Below are 16,482 nucleotides of genomic sequence, written 5' to 3'. Positions count from 1 at the left end.
GCGTGTACCTGTAGAGCAGTTATTCTGCATGCATGTTTATTCCTTTATCAATGTACGCCGACAGATAAGAAATTGTGGGACGCTGGGAGAACGACGTTGCCTTATCCTTATACAATGCACAATGGTCGTATTGCATGCGCATATTACACAGGATTATTTGTTTATTTATCAACTGTGCACTCGTGTTTCTCGTTGCTGCTAACAAGGCTCGTTCGATTAAGTTTTTTTGACTACTGGCGGTACCACTCGGAGGCAAAATGATTCATGAGCTGGTATAACATTTTCAAAGATCACACACATCTGAGCTTCCGAAGACTCATCAAGAGTAAAAGGCATAAGATACCTTTAGACAATTTTCTATCGCTTTTGCTTTACAATTGATTTATTTTTACGGCGTTAATTAATACTCTTGAATCCTTTGTTGATTCCGTATTTAATTATAGAGATAAACAATTCGAAATGTGGGGGAGAAAGAGAAAATTTTATTATCTTGTTTTCTCCTTTTCACTTCCTACTCGTTTCTCCTCTAAATTGAATAAATTTTAAAATATATCTCGAGATTTTTTCCATTATTACACCATTATTACAGTATTATTACGGAGTGATAATTTTAGCCTTTTGTCGCGGATGTTAAAGAAGGCAATAAGTTGATAAGTTATATGGGGTTGCGCGGCGAAGAAACGCGCGGCAAGGAAAAAAGAAGAAGAAGAAGAAGAAGAAGAAGAAGAAGAAGAAGAAGCGGGAGAACCGGGGATCCGGAGGAAGAGACCCAGGCGGTGACGATCCTTTCCCACGTCGGTCATCGCCGACCTCAAACTGGTCATCGGATCCTCGCTTGTAGCGAATGAAGGAAGTGGTCGGCGAGATCACTTTACAGCGCGGTCCACCCCGTATTTTCTTCCTCGCGCAGCAAATTTCTTTGACAACCGTAATCGATCGATCCCCCTCCCTCCCCCTTTTTTTTTTTTTTTTTTTTTTTTTTAAGGATAATACGATAACACACTCTGTACGGCGTCATATCCGAAACACTCTGTTTTTATAAAATGTGGAAAAGTATCATGCACAAAGATTCGTCGCGGTCGGTGTTGTATGTTGAACGCCAATACGATCGTTGATGATTTTTACGATTCGCGGTTCGGCGTGAACGCGATGAAGTCGTCTTCGCGGTCTGTCTGATACCGCAGAATTCTCTGGACGTTACGCGCGGCGATATTACCGGGACGTTGGGCACGCGGAGTAGGTCCGCCATAAGGACGAGCAACGCCATGACGTTCTTTTGACCCGTTTGACCTCATGCACACTTCTCACGATGCATTATGGCGGCCGGAGGCCCTCGGCCCTTCCTTCATATCCTTTCCCCGTTGAAGCCATCGGTGGACCAACCAGGTTACGTCCTTCTCTCTCTCTCTCTCTCTCCCTCTTTCTCTTTTCGCTCGTTACTTTTCTCCTCTCCTCACTCTCTTCCCATTCTTTCTCTTTTGCTCTTTCTTTCTTCCTTTGAGTATTCCTTCCTCCATCGCTTTCTCTCCCCGTCTTTCTTGTCGCCGCATTATCCTACACATAATCGAACGCCGCGTGCGAGAGGGAGAGAAAGAGAAACGCCAGTAAGACTTTCGTTCCTTCGATGCTTGTGTACGCGTCCTGGTCTGCGGTTTTCAACTTAAGCATCGTTCACACTAGTGATGGGCGATCTCGATTCGATTTTCAGAAAATCCATCTTTCTCCTCAAAAAATTGATTCTTTTCTGTTTGATTTATATACGAATCGAATCTTTTTTTGTAGAAAATCGAATTTCGATCTGTTGATATTTGATATTCGTTAATCGATACCGATACTACTGATGATATATGCCAACTGATTTAAAACATTATCTTAATCAGCCAATTATTGGGTTACATGAGGATCCAATTGGTTATTGACTTCACAGTAAGACACTGTATCCATCTCTTCGTCTTATTGCAAGGAAATATTTATCAATCGTGGCTACGTCCGTTCCAGATGAACGTTTCTTCTCTAAGACTGGGAATATTATTACTGAGGAAAGAAACAAATTATCTCCTCAACATTTACAATGTATATTATTTTTAAATTCCCTATCTGCGCACGAATGGAAAATTGAATAAATATATTAAAGAAAAAAAAAAAATATTTTAAAATATTTTTATTCTTTTTTTTAAATATTTTTGAGTGTCTCCGAAACTAATGTCAAATAATTTTATAAATCAAATTATTTTAAAGTAAAACGTAATTTACTATAATTATGCAAATATAATTCATCTTACAAAATTATGACTTTTTAGTTTTTGCTATGTAGTTTTGATTTTTTAGATCGATTTTTTAGGAAATTGATTCTTTTGGTCCGATTTTTTTAGTAAATCGATCTCAGTTACTTCGATTCTAGAATCGATTCTTTCTAAAAAAATCGCCCATCACTAGTTTACGTTAAAATATATGAAGAATCATCCTGTTGAGACTCACTCGGTGCGAGACCAACGCTTTTATTATCCCTTAATTAAAGCATGATAGATTTAATTAGCGACGCAGATATTAATAATGCAAAATCTAATTGATTTAAGCTGAAATTTTACGACGATAAAGACAGGTAAATTTATTGCAATATAATCTGCAAACTTGTTGTTAGATCGCTTAGTGTAATTTAGGTACCCAGGGTGAACCTGGAAAACCTGGTATTCTCAGGGAATTTTATTATACCTTGAAAAATCAGGGAATTTTGTTAGGATTCAGGGAATTTAAAAAAATGTCAAAAAAGTACTTACTTCAAATTTTTTTAATAAAAATTTAAAATATTTTAAGTTTAAAATCTGCTTAAAATATATATTTTTTGTTTATGTCTATATAAAATTGTTTAAAATTTTTTCAATAGAGTTAATCTGTCATTATTTATATCGATTATTTTTGTGCAACTATTTATTATTATACAAAATTTATTTTTTGTCTATTATAATAGACTTAAATAGACTCTTTAGAAAAATGGGATTTTTTTTCTATTTATAGCAAGTTGATGGCGCATTCTTAATCTAGTATAATTAAACACTCAAAAAATTTTCTAGGTGTAAAAAATTAACTGAAACAGATAAATTATTAGCACATACTATGATACTGCATATATTTTGCACTTGAACAATTTAAATGACAGAATATTATTTATATCTATACTATTAGTGTAATTTAGACAGAAAATTTTTCCGTGATGCCCATCTTTAAGGCCTATTGTCAAGGACAATTATATTTGTCATTAATATTTGCCAATAGGATCTAAATTTTCTAGAGATATTGCTAGAATATTGCTGCTGCTATAAATTCTATACGTGACAAACAATATTCTAATAGATACAAAAAGTAGCGATGAATTTTAATTGAGACATCTAGAAATCTATCTACGTTAGCAAAATATTTTTTGGAGTGAAATATATCAGTTTTCATGTAAAACTATGGACTAAAAAATTAACTTTAATATTTTTAAAATTACAGTGTATACTCCCGGGGAAAATCTGGTATTTTCAGGGAATTTTATTATACCTTGAAAAATCATGAAATTCCCATGGAATTTCGTCAGGATTTAGGGAATTTAAAAAAATCTCAAAGAAGTACTTATTTTAAAATTTTATATATAATAATTTATATAAAATATTTTAAGTTTAAATCTGCTTACAATATATATTTTTTGTTTATGTCTATATAAAATTATTTAAAATACATGTTTTTTGTTTATGTCAAAAAATGATAATACGCTAAAATAAATAAGCTTATTTTAAAATTGCATATAAAAATATTTTAATTTTACCTGGAATTTGGAACAAAAATACCTGAAAGATCCTGAAATTCTCAGGGAATTCTTTTACAGAATTTGAGTATACACCCTGGTGCCAAGTTTTATTCTACCCCGATAAAGATACTCGAGGTATAATTCAATCAAGTTAACTTGCTCGTAACGTGTACCCTAGTTGGAGAATAAATCTAATGCCCTTATAATCAGCGCGCGAAAAGATATCTCGAAGCGTAGGCGAGGCTCGATGACACGTCCTGTTAACGGGTTCCGCCCTAAGCGCTGTACACATTATGACGGATGAATCTCGATAAATTTCCATCAGAATGGAACGACGATAATAATGATGATGATAATGATGATGATAGTCGAGTGCAATGGAAACCCTAGAATACTACTACTGCAGCAGTCGAAGCGTCGCGTCGTTTCCTCTAAAAAGGACGCGGATTTATAGCGGACACAGGTCCGGATAACTGGTTCTATACATATACATATACACGGTATAAAACTATTCTTCTTGTATCTCAAAACATCGATGGACGTCCGCTTTAATTAGGACTCGTCGACTTTGACTCATATTTTTAATTATATGATATTCTTCGTCAGCTACACCGTCCTTTCGGCATAAATGTGACTCTAGATATCGGTCAATATTAAGATGAAGGGAAAAAAAAATTAACGGCAACTGACAGCAAATATTTTGGAAAAAAAAAAGAAAGGATCAACACTGTTCGAAGCGTTTTAAACTCGCTATATAAGACGAAGAAAGAAATCGAGAGAGAAGGGAGGGCGATTTGTCGCTGTAAAGGCATGAACGATCGCATCGGGGTTAACGGAGGTAACCTCGACGTCCAGGACGCGCGGGAAACAAATGCTCATGGATTTACGAGGTTATGCCTGCGAGAGGATAACGGCGCATGCGAGGGGCAGCGCGCTAATCCTACGCTCGCATTAGTAAAACCTGCCAGCCAGGCGATAAGTAACATCGGAGAGGGAGAAGATATTGTGCGCACCGCGGTTGCGAAACTTTGAACGTGTTTATATTTTATATCGAACGCAAGGGTTTTTTTTTTTTACACGTGAGAGATTTAATCGGGAGAAATTTAACCTTGCAAAAAATTGTACATTTAATACACCGACATCAGTCCCCTAAAAAAAAAAAAAATAATGCGACAATGAAGCGCAGCTGTGTAAATCATCGCTATTGTCCGCCAGCAAATAGACTGCGGACGCCTATTTCGCTGGCCGATAAATAAATTCTCAGGTCGTGCGCGTGATCGTTTATAATAGCGAAAGCGCGTTTGTATATTTTTGCGGGGGCTGCAGGATATCATTGTATATGTGTATGTGAATTAACCGGTATCACACGGCATGATGAATGCTCAATTTTTTTTCAGCCATTTCTTCGTCGCTGTAGCGCAAGTGAATTATTATCGAAGCCGCGCGTGGGTCGATCTCTCGCGCGAGAACTCTGTAATCAGCTCTTTTTCTTTTCTTTTTTTTTTTTTTTTTTTTTTTTTTAATCAATTCGATCGTAGGATAATGTCGTACGCGAATACGAGAGAGTAAAACTTGGCTGTTTATCGCTTTTCACAACGATCGATTATCACGTTAACCAATTACTATGATGCAGTGGCTCTCAAATAATAAGCTAAATTTATGCTCAACTATATGATTGATGTGTTTTCACACTTTAAGTAAATCTATTTTACTTTATTTTTCAGTGTATTATAAAATATTTTAAAACCGCTTTCTTAAAATGATAATTTACGCTTCGAATAGCTGGAATCAATTTTGACCCATTTGAATAAATTTTAATTATATATGTATATGTGACAGTTGAAGAAAAAAGAAAGCTATCTTTAAAATAAACATTGTGATATTTTTGTATAATGCACACAAGAAATATTTTGCTTTTCGATAATTGCACGAATTTTATAAAACATTTTTTAAATACATTCAATTGATTGCAGATTATACGAGTGCAATACAGGGGAGATGAAACACTTGTTTGCGCACTAATTTTCCGTGACATTTGTCAGATCGTGCCGTTTGTAATTTTTACAAAGGCGGAAATGGCAGGGCGCGAAAGATTTCCTCTCGCGGCGCGAGAGAATCGGTGAACGTCACAATCGAGCCTATTATCGAATTACACGGTTCATCATCTCACCGTCATCAGACACCGACTGCAAGTCAGTGCGCGAGCGATTCGGAACGCTGTACTTCCGTATGAGCTTGCTTATCTTGTTTGCGATCGTCTCGCGATATATTCGTATAGCTACTGAAGGATTCAGTGCTGTAAATGAGCGATCTTTTTGACATTTATATTCCTTTATCGCGCGTTTCAGTTTCCTGGAATCGGAAAAGCAACAATCGCCCTTGTCAAAGATTAACTTGATGTCAATTGACTAGTTTGATATCGATTCTGCGATTTAAATAAAATCAAAATAAAAAGGATTAATATATATAAATGACGAAGCATTTCGGCGAAAAGACAGGGAAAACCGACAGAGTTTCGCGTGAAATATATATATATATATATATATACATATAATTATAACTGAGATCGATTTATTAAAAAAATCGGATTTACAAAAAAAAATCAATTTCCTAAAAATCGATCTAAAAAATCAAAACTACATAACAAAAATTAAAGTCATAATTTTGTAAGATGGATTATATTTGCATAACTATAATAATTACGTTTTACTTTAAAATAATTTGATTTATAAAATTATTTGACATTAGTTTCGGAGACACTCAAGAATATTTAAAAAAAAGAATAAAAATATTTTAAAATATCTTTTTTTTTTCTTTAATATATTTATTCAATTTTCCATTCGTGCGCAGATAGGGAATTTAAAAATAATATACATTGTAAATGTTGAGGAGATAATTTGTTTCTTTTCTCAGTAATAATATTCCCAGTCTTTGAGAAGAAACGTTCAGCTGGAACGGACGTAGCCACGATTGGTAAATATTTCCTTGCAATAAGACGAAGAGATGGATACAGTGTCTTACTGTGAAGCCAATAACCAATTGGATCCTCATGTAACCCAACAATTGGCTGATTAAGATAATGTTTTAAATCAGTTGGCATATCGTCAGTAGTATCGGTATCGATTAATGAATATCAAATATCAACAGATCGAAATTCGATTTTCTACAAAAAGAATCGATTCGTATAAAAATCAAACAGAAAAAAATCAATTTTTTGAGGAGAAAGATCAATTTTCTGAAAATCGAATCGAGATCGCCCATCACTAATATATATATATATATATATATAGAGCGTAGTGTCGGACGAGAAGGATGGGACGAGAAGAGGGACGAGAAGCGCGGGCTATTAGGTTTATTTGCCGTAATTGGGGGAGCTTTAACGCGCTAAACCAAACACCGGTTATGGCCGCCATAAAACTACCCACAATCACTTAGAGCCGGCGCGCGGTATACGCGCTTTTTCTCCCTATTTATTCCGCGCGACCGACGCGACGGCTGCTGGCTGCTAGTCGCGCCGGTCACGAGGCTGAGCAGCTGGACTGGAGGACGAGTTGTCCAGCGATTTGTTTCTCGCGCGCTTATTGTTGGCATAATTTTCGATCCTCATCCTTTTGTCGTGCCGATCTCGCCTGGCTGATTTGGATGCGTCAAAGAGTTTTTTACAGATATTTCATCAATTCACATGTGTATTTTCTTATTCTCAAACGTATCATACGTGCGATATCCACATAACTCGTAGCTTTGATTTTTTTCGCTCTTTCCTAAATGAAGACAAAATATTTTTTCTAATAGGATATATATTTAATTACACGGCGCACGTATAATACTTTTGGAAGAGATTATGGCTAATAACATTTGTCATTACTCAAGTAGGTATTATCATAAATTCACGTGAAATTGTTACGATCTTGTAAAAATTAATCGAACGGAAATGTAATTGTTGTTGCAAGAAAATCTATGATCGTACGCGGCAATTAATCACTTGGCTAAGCTTTGTGAAAGCAAACATCTTATTTGATTTATGCTCCACGAGTATTTTGACATACGATCGTCTCGTCATTATTTTCAAACGAACAAAAATTATCGAGAATCTAACGCGTCTCTCTCCGTGTTTTCAAAGACAGATTCCTGAGTGCATCCGGTTTATCGTCCTCTTGCTATTTTCGTTTCAAGAGTCATAGGCGCGATATTAACGAGAATGCTCGCGAGCTCCCGACGGATCGCGGATTCTATTCGAGAGACATCGATGCCCGAGCGAGGCTCGAGACATATCGTTTCGCTAAACATTTTTGCATAAACTACAAATCAGATAAATATATTTGTGTCGCAAATATACATAATTTCTCTTTTTTGTCGTTAAAAAAATTAAAAAACAAATATATTTTTTACATTAAGCAGAATATACTATAATATGAGAAGAACATATTGAATCATGATATTTTCAGCTCTCAAATCATGCTAATAGTTTCAACAATTTATTTTTCCAATTGCGAAGAAAAGTGAGAACGGCTTTCTAAAATTTTATCTCGGTATATTGACTATTATAATAGCGTCGATTAAATTTGTTAATAATGCAAAACTGCATTAATCAATTTATTTCTTCCATTTCGATAGTATATAATAAGTGCCTTGCATATAGTTAGTGTCGAGAGAACGATAATTGATTAAATTGCGATTCACGAGAGCTATAATTCTGTAAAACGATATACGAATAACAGTTGATTCATGGTTACCATATAGATGTTGTGAAGTTTCTTGTAAAGAAATAAACTGTGGATCAATCCATTAAATTTAACGTTTTGAGATGCGATTTTAAAATAGTGGAGAATCGGCTTTGTCGATTGACTAGCCGAAAATTGATTGTCGGCTTTTCAGAAAAAAAAAGCAGCCCACACACAAAGTAGTCCTAATACAACCTGCGGTGTATCTCACAAAAGCACAGCGTGTATCGTCCAACAGTGAGAAAGAAAAAGACAGAGAGAGAGGCTAACGCTTGTGGTAATATTTGAACGAGTGAAAATATCGCGCTTAGGGTGATAGATTTGATGCCGGTCCAACCTTCGTCTAGCGGCGTAGCCGATAAAAAGGCGGCCCTTTTTGCGAAATTCGAGTAAATACGAGGCCAGGAAGGAGTCTGCTCTTCGAATTTTCACCTCGGCCGTTAATTTACACAGTGCGACAACCGGCGCGGAGCACAACGGCACAATGTCTAAAAGACATTGTGTGAATAAAAATCCTTGCAGTTTTTCTTTATCTTGGGAAATCAAATGCAAATATTGTCGAACGACCTCTTTCTCGTTTTGTATCTTTTATTATTTTTCTATTTATCATGTATTGATTTTATGATACGAGGAGAACTAAATACACCAATAATACCTTGACCGCATTTGAATAAATCGTCGTGTAAATAGTTTGAAAAAACTTCCAATTTTTTTACATAGGTATACACAAGTCGATTTAATTTTTGGAGATAAATTTGACGCTAATCTTATGCCAAATACACATATATTAAAAAAAAATGTTATATTAGCCATCTGTAAAATCACTTAATTTTATTCGTTTTATCGCGATGAAATTGAAAATTGAAAAGGAGAAAAATTTATTTGCCGCTTGTCAACATTTCTCGCAAATGTTAAATTAATTTTAATACGTACAGGAGATGTATATAATTAATGAAAAAGAGATAAAATGTTTTTGTGAGAAATCCCCTGTTTTGACGCGAAAAATATTTGATCGATAAAATCTCATTGATTGAAGAAATACCGTCGCTCCTTCGTCTCCGTTCCCATCGTGATTTCTTATTTGCCGACAATTCGTGATTAACCGGGTACACTTGGATATTTTCCAAGACAAGCTTTTAAGAATTCAGGGGTTTTGTCCGCTTAAGCACCACTGGTCCGCGGCGCCTGGGCCACCTTTTGTGCGACGCGGCGATGTCGACTTACAAATTGGAATACAACGGGCCCGGAGTTAGGAGAATCGTTTCACGCTTCGCGGAGGCGCCAAGTGGAAGGCAAACATCGATAAAAAATGCATGAATAAAGCGCACTAATGGAGCCTCAGCGGTCCATGGAAATAAACCTCGAATGGGTCTTCGGTTTCCTAAAGGTGACGACGGAGCCGCGATCCAACTTTTCTCTTGCAAATCATTTTTAAATCTTAAGCTCAACGTCATTGGACAAATTATCATAAAAAAAAAAAAAATATTCGAAACGTATATATTAGTGATGGGCGATCTCGATTCGATTTTCAGAAAATTGATCTTTCTCCTCAAAAAATTGATTCTTTTCTGTTCGATTTTTATACGAATCGATTCTTTTTATAGAAAATCGAATTTCGATCTGTTGATATTTGATATTCGTTAATCGATACCGATACTACTGACGATATGCCAACTGATTTAAAACATTATCTTAATCAGCCAATTGTTGGGTTACATGAGGATCCAATTGGTTATTGGCTTCACAGTAAGACACTGTATCCATCTCTTCGTTTTATTGTAAGGAAATATTTATCAATCGTGGCTACGTCCGTTCCAGCTGAACGTTTCTTCTCAAAGACTGGGAATATTATTACTGAGAAAAGAAACAACATATCTCCTCAACATTTACAATGTATATTATTTTTAAATTCCCTATCTGCGCACGAATGGAAAATTGAATAAATATATTAAAGAAAAAAAAAAGATATTTTAAAATATTTTTATTCTTTTTTTTAAATATTCTTGAGTGTCTCCGAAACTAATGTCAAATAATTTTATAAACCAAATTATTTTAAAGTAAAACGTAATTACTATAGTTATGCAAATATAATCCATCTTACAAAATTATGACTTTAATTTTTGTTATGTAGTTTTGATTTTTTAGATCGATTTTTAGGAAATCGATTCTTTTGGTCCGATTTTTTTAGTAAATCGATATCAGTTACTTCGATTCAAGATCGATTCTTTCTAAAAAATCGCCCATTACTAGTATATATTAATGTATTGTCATTGCAAAGCAATGATAGTTTATTAGATATTTAGAATTATCTGATCATCATTAATCTATTCGACTTCTTTATTGATTTTTGAGGAAACAGTTATCAAAGAAGATTCCGAAAAGTACAGTTTTGCCTTTCGAGATGGGGTAGCGAATGAAAAATCATGCCAAAGCATCTTATATAAATCATCAATCTTGTCTTGTAAGTAAAACGAGTACGATCGAGTATGCTTATCATGCGGCTAGCATTTCGCGTGAATCACCTGCCGACGTTTTAACGATGTGCAGTAGCCAGTTTGTCATACGGCTCGGAGTATGGTGACACGGATTAAAGTAATAACGCATGTTTGCGCGCTTGTTCGTGGAAGAGACGCACACTCGATCGATATCGGAAATTGCCATCATCGAGGTACTTTATAAACGCATTTGCGATTACGTACCGCTATATGCGAACAATTTTTGTGAAAGTATTTGCATATATATTAGATCAATGTGCGGGAGATAAAGTGAGTAAAAAAATCGATTTTTCTTCATTTTCATTTTAAAAATTATGTAAACTTTAGAAAATATTTGAAAAAAATATTCATTGCGTAATTATATATGCGGGCAAGTTCAATTCTTATTTTCACATATTGTTTATTTCCAAAGATGCTGATTTTAAAAACTATAGATTCAATAAATATAGAAATTGCTGTCATTACAGTGCACAATATCTATGTTTTTAAATTATCTAATAAATAGACAGATTAAAGATTCGAATAACATGGTAGTTATGTTTGTAGATATGAAGGCAGCGTTTGACGTTTGAGGAAATGTTGAGGGAAACGATAAGTAAAATAAGGGTGGGAGAGATTCTGGACAATATAAGGGGGGTAAGGCAGGGATGTCCACTCCATTACAGTATTTTTCACAATAGAAAATAATAAACGAATAATAAAGGAATTTTAATTCTTCTTAATTATTGGAGTAAGCGTTTCTTTCAATTACACACAAGCTCTACGTAATCTTCAATACTCCTGCAATCGTTTATCAGTATAAATTTTTATATGTCACGTCGTAATACTGTTTTGTAACGTGTTGCGTATCATTTGGATTAAAATCATGATATGCAAAAAACATGGACATATTGGATGAAACAGAGAGTAATAAGGTGGAGGGACGAGAGAGGAAGGGAGAGAAAAGTTTATGTACACATTAGAGATTAATTCTTCTAAAGACTTTTTGTAAGATATATATAAAATTTTTTGACAGAGAGAAATTTCTGGCTTTTAATCATCGCATCCTTCACTATTTTCTGCAGCCAAGCAAATGGACGAGGAAGCAGGGGAAGGTGAGATCCGATGACGTCCCGATAATGTCGCGTCTAATTGTCACTTTAATTAATATGAGACAGAACGCGATCGACCGATCGATCGGCTGGTGTAATATCCTTCGTAAACGCCGTATCGTTTCGCAGAATGATTCACCGACGCGACGGGCACCTCAAGGACGGCCGTCTTTATCGCAACTTGACGCAGTTTTATCATCGGCGTGACATTATATAGCTGCCACACTTCCAAAGTATAATTTTGCTACCAGTGATGTGAGGTCACGTGCGGAATCGAATTGTCATTTATACAAACGTAATTCGAAACGACAATGCACAGATTGCGTTCAAGATTGTTGATGTTGTTGATATCGATTTCCTTTATCCCAGTTTAGATTTAGCTCAAATCTTGATAAAGGTTATTTAACTTTATTTATGGTCGCGATAAAGATTGAAGCTTTAAGTAAATATCTTGCTTTATCCGTCGCATATCAGATAATTAATTAAAGGCGCAAGTAAATGAAGACAATAATTGTAACGTTCGTTTCAATAGAGAGACGACATCAAGATTATATTTATATGATTTGATTTTATTTATCCATTAATTATCTATGGTGAAAATCATCGCAACTCTAAATTAATAGCGACATTTCTATATTATTTATTGTACACAAATTTCAATAAATAGTGCGCGCACTTGTGCAATTCTGAATTTTGATTGTGACAGAGATTCTTCATTTAGTTGCAACTTGTGTAGCGAGAGATGCACATATATGTATATATTTATTGCCGAAGGAAAAATCGCGCGCGCGCGCGCGCATTCACCTGTGTCATGAGACGATCCGCGCCGGTGCCTTCCTCGTCCTTAAAAATGATGTCCGTGTTATAGTTTGGCACGAGATCTCGAAATCTGGAATCGTCCCTAGATATCCGTCCCTCGCTGAGTCCGCTGGCCGGTAGGGTGTTCTCGCTGACGTTTGGCACATGTTGCTTAAAGACCAGGGGCGTGAGCTTCCTCACGGCAGGCCGTCGGCCGCCGCCCCTACCTGGCCCGCACGCCAGAGCGCCGCCGTTTCCGAGCAAGGGTAGCCAGAGGCCGAGGATGAGGAGGAATACCTGGAGGAGCGAGACGCACGTACATCTCCCGAGGGCGCAGTGGTGGCTGGCCTGGAGAGCGCGACGACGATGACGATGGTGCACCATAATCGCGTGCCTCTGCCTCGAGGTCGACCTTGCGCGGTCACTATTCTCGTCGCCTGCAGAACGGCTGGCAGAACGACGACGATGGCAACGATGTAGGTGACGTTCTGCAACCGATTCTTCCTCTCCGCCTCTCGCCACTGACCTCACTCACGCTTAACCATAACCAGGGCATCACACACCCCTCCCGAGTGCACGCACTCTTACCACCGATGCGATCCCCGGCAGTTGCGTCACAGAATAATCACAACGCGCGGCAACCGACGGAATGGTTAGGTTCAACCGGGAGAACCCCGAAAAGAGAGAACGCGAGCGACCCGATGCGAATCGGCGCAAAGTTACAATCTTCCGAGATATCGAAGGAAAAGACTTCGCCCTTCCTTACACGGGGCAAACATTATACGGAAATCATCAGCCGCGATGGTCTCGAGTCGAAAGATCCTTCTGACATCCTACAGACATCCCGAGAATTACTCGACGTCGCGGATACTCGCGCTCGAACGATCGACACCGTAAGAGAGACCTTTAAATTCTCGTCGGCATGCGCCAACACTTCCTCACGTCTTTCCTCACGTCTTTCCTCGGAAACCCCCCTGCGATCGGTTTTTCGTCGGAGAGAAGGAGGTATGTGCGAGTCGACTCACTTGACTGAACTCGGACGAAACGCTGTCCGGAAGCTGGCGCACGTTTTCCGGACGAGCTACGGTGGTGGGAAATATAGGATGGGTTTTGGTAGGTTACTCCTGCGTTGTTTCTGCGACCTGGCCAGGTCCAGAGTACCCCTCTTCCTGCCCCCACCCCGCGGCAAACGGCTGGCCAGACCGCCGCCGCTGGCTGCTGTTAGCCGCTGGCCCCCGTGAGGCTCTCGTGGCCTCCAAAGGTGGTGGTGGATGATCTCGTCCCCTCTACCTAGGGCCTCCTGGTACGCGTGACTGACGTCACCAGGCCCGCCGTACCTCTATTGGCTGGGGCGGGGCGTTCACCAGGTAAACGAAGACAGGTGCACGTGACTGGAGGGATAAAGAGAAAGAGAGAGAGAAAGAGAGAAGGAAGAGATGGGGAGCGCGAGAGAAAAGGAGGGAAAAACGGAAAAAGAAGAAGAAAGAGACTCGGAGAAGAACGATCTTCTAGCTTTCTCCTTCGCGCTTCGTAGATGCGATAGATGCCTCTCCTTCTCTCCCCTACGCGTCTTCTCCACCCTTCTGCCTTCTCTCCGCTTTCTCGCGAACCATTTCTTCGTTCTTGTCCGTCCGTTCTGTTGTTCGTCTCTCCTTCTTGGACTATTTTTCTTATTTCGACGTTTCTTGTCTGCCCCACTATCACCACGATCGACCTGCGATTCTTCTTCGTCCTACACCGTCTCACCTTGTTACTTCGTTCTTCTCTTTATCGTCCATCAGTACGTCGCTTTCTTTTCTCCTCCCGCACTTGCTCTCGTTTCGGCTCTTTTAGCGATGTGCAAGACTATTCCCTCCCCCTCCCCCTCCCCCTCCCGCCCCCCCGCTCTTTCCCTGCGCGCGAGATCTCTTTGCGAAGGTTAGGTTCTCAGGGATTTTCTGTCTTGCCGAGGCACGCGTTGACACCCTCGCGACGAAAGTAACGCGCTAGGTGTGCGAGGCCTACGGGGATGACCTTGAGGGATACTCCGTGTGCCGCAGGTACTTTTCGTCCTTTTCTTCCTCCTTTCCTCTTCGTTCTCTGCTTCCCTTTTATCATAAGTACCAGTCGTTTTTCCTTGATATGTAATTTAGAACTTTAGAATTTCGCACTTTGAGATTTTTATATTTGAAAAAGACATCAAAATCCGGCATTTAAAAATGACGCGATTTTTGCCGGCCGTTGCGTGTGTCACGCGCAACAACCTGAGGACAATTGTTTGTAATAACAGTTATAACTTGTACGAAAAAGGCCGTGTGTTTTTGATAAATGCAGGAGGACGCAAGATTATTCATTATCAAACACTCGAACGCGAGCGGCCATGAAAACAAACGACTAACGAGTCGTTCCGCGCGCGGAACTTTTCTACCATCATCGATCGTTCGATTTCGCGAATCAAGAAACGTGATTGGTATTTTCATGCCATTGGGCACCAATTAGGTGCGAACCAAGCGCCGTTGATCGTATCATTAAGCGACGGAATATACGCGCGGATAAAACGTACCGAGGCCGAGCGCGGCCGCACGTCGACTGATATGAAAGTCTAAGCCTCCTACCGAGGGGATAAGCAGAGAAAGGGGGGTAGGGCAAAGAGAGCTCGGTTTACTGATAATAAACATCTTTTCTGAACGCACGTGCGTTCGATCATTAGCCCGCCGTCCGAATTTACACAACGTCGCGTCGAAACGTGCCCGCGGCATTCTTACCATAGCTACACAACCGCGTGTCACGACTGGAAAAAAGTAGCTCGATATCTCTGTCTCTCGAGAAATCATTCATCACCGATCGTATAAACACGCAACGCTTTGTTCCTTAGATTCTATCCGAGCCGAAATTTTTCTCCTTGACTTTCCATCTTGACGTCTATCCTGATCTACACTCATAATAAAATCAATGATAAAATTAACTATGGTATAATAATTGCATGGTGAAAAAATACTAGTAATATGAATCACGTACGCACAGTACCAAGAACCAATGAAACCTTTCACAATAAATTTTAATAATTTCAATTCTTATAGTAAAAAATGAAAAAAAGAAATAGTACATAATTTAACTATCCGTATAAAGTCATCGCAACTTTAATAATGGAAAGTGTTACTATATTATTATCGATCATTTACATATAATATATATTAACAATACGCAGTTACACGAAATAAATATTTTGATTTTACAAACTATATTTTTTAACGTTACATCAACTAGTTTCTTTGGTAAAGAGTACCATTTTATATGCTTGGCGCCTCAGGATACTATAAATTATAGTAAAATTATGATAATTTCAACTATATTTTTTTATCAGTGTACTTTAACCAGCCGAATCATCCTCTTTCGAAATGTATTTAATTTATAGTTTTGCTGAAAATTCTTCTTTTAAACCTCAAGTGAGAAATTGTTTGTTTATCGCTAATTTTGTTATTTTGGAAATACAAAATAGGACTCGATTCCTGTAGAAATTAAACTCAATCAAGAATTTCTTTAAAACTTAACATTGAGAAAATTGAGGATGAAAATGAAAACAATTACGAAAGAAGAAACAAAACAAGCAT

At 37.9% G+C, this 16,482-nt stretch overlaps 1 protein-coding gene and 1 long non-coding RNA gene across 2 annotated transcripts in view; one reads left to right on the top strand and one right to left on the bottom strand.

The window, feature by feature from the left end:
* Hh (hedgehog signaling protein) overlaps nucleotides 1-14,724 on the bottom strand; it is a 50,437-nt gene extending 35,713 nt beyond the window's left edge. The window contains exon 1 of the mRNA XM_072902683.1: nucleotides 12,899-14,724. Within this exon, the coding sequence (XP_072758784.1) occupies nucleotides 12,899-13,276 (378 nt within the window). The 5' untranslated portion in view covers nucleotides 13,277-14,724. The remainder of the gene's footprint in view (nucleotides 1-12,898) is intronic.
* LOC140671417 (uncharacterized) lies at nucleotides 11,070-12,611 on the top strand. Its single transcript, XR_012047727.1, has 3 exons — nucleotides 11,070-11,273; nucleotides 11,550-12,097; nucleotides 12,224-12,611. It is a non-coding gene; the product is annotated as an uncharacterized lncRNA (long non-coding RNA).
* Nucleotides 14,725-16,482: the final 1,758 nt, after the last annotated feature.

Source organism: Anoplolepis gracilipes, chromosome 11 (assembly GCF_047496725.1).
Source record: "Anoplolepis gracilipes chromosome 11, ASM4749672v1, whole genome shotgun sequence".
Lineage (NCBI taxonomy): Eukaryota > Metazoa > Arthropoda > Insecta > Hymenoptera > Formicidae > Anoplolepis > Anoplolepis gracilipes.
This window is presented reverse-complemented; position numbering and strand designations above follow the sequence as displayed.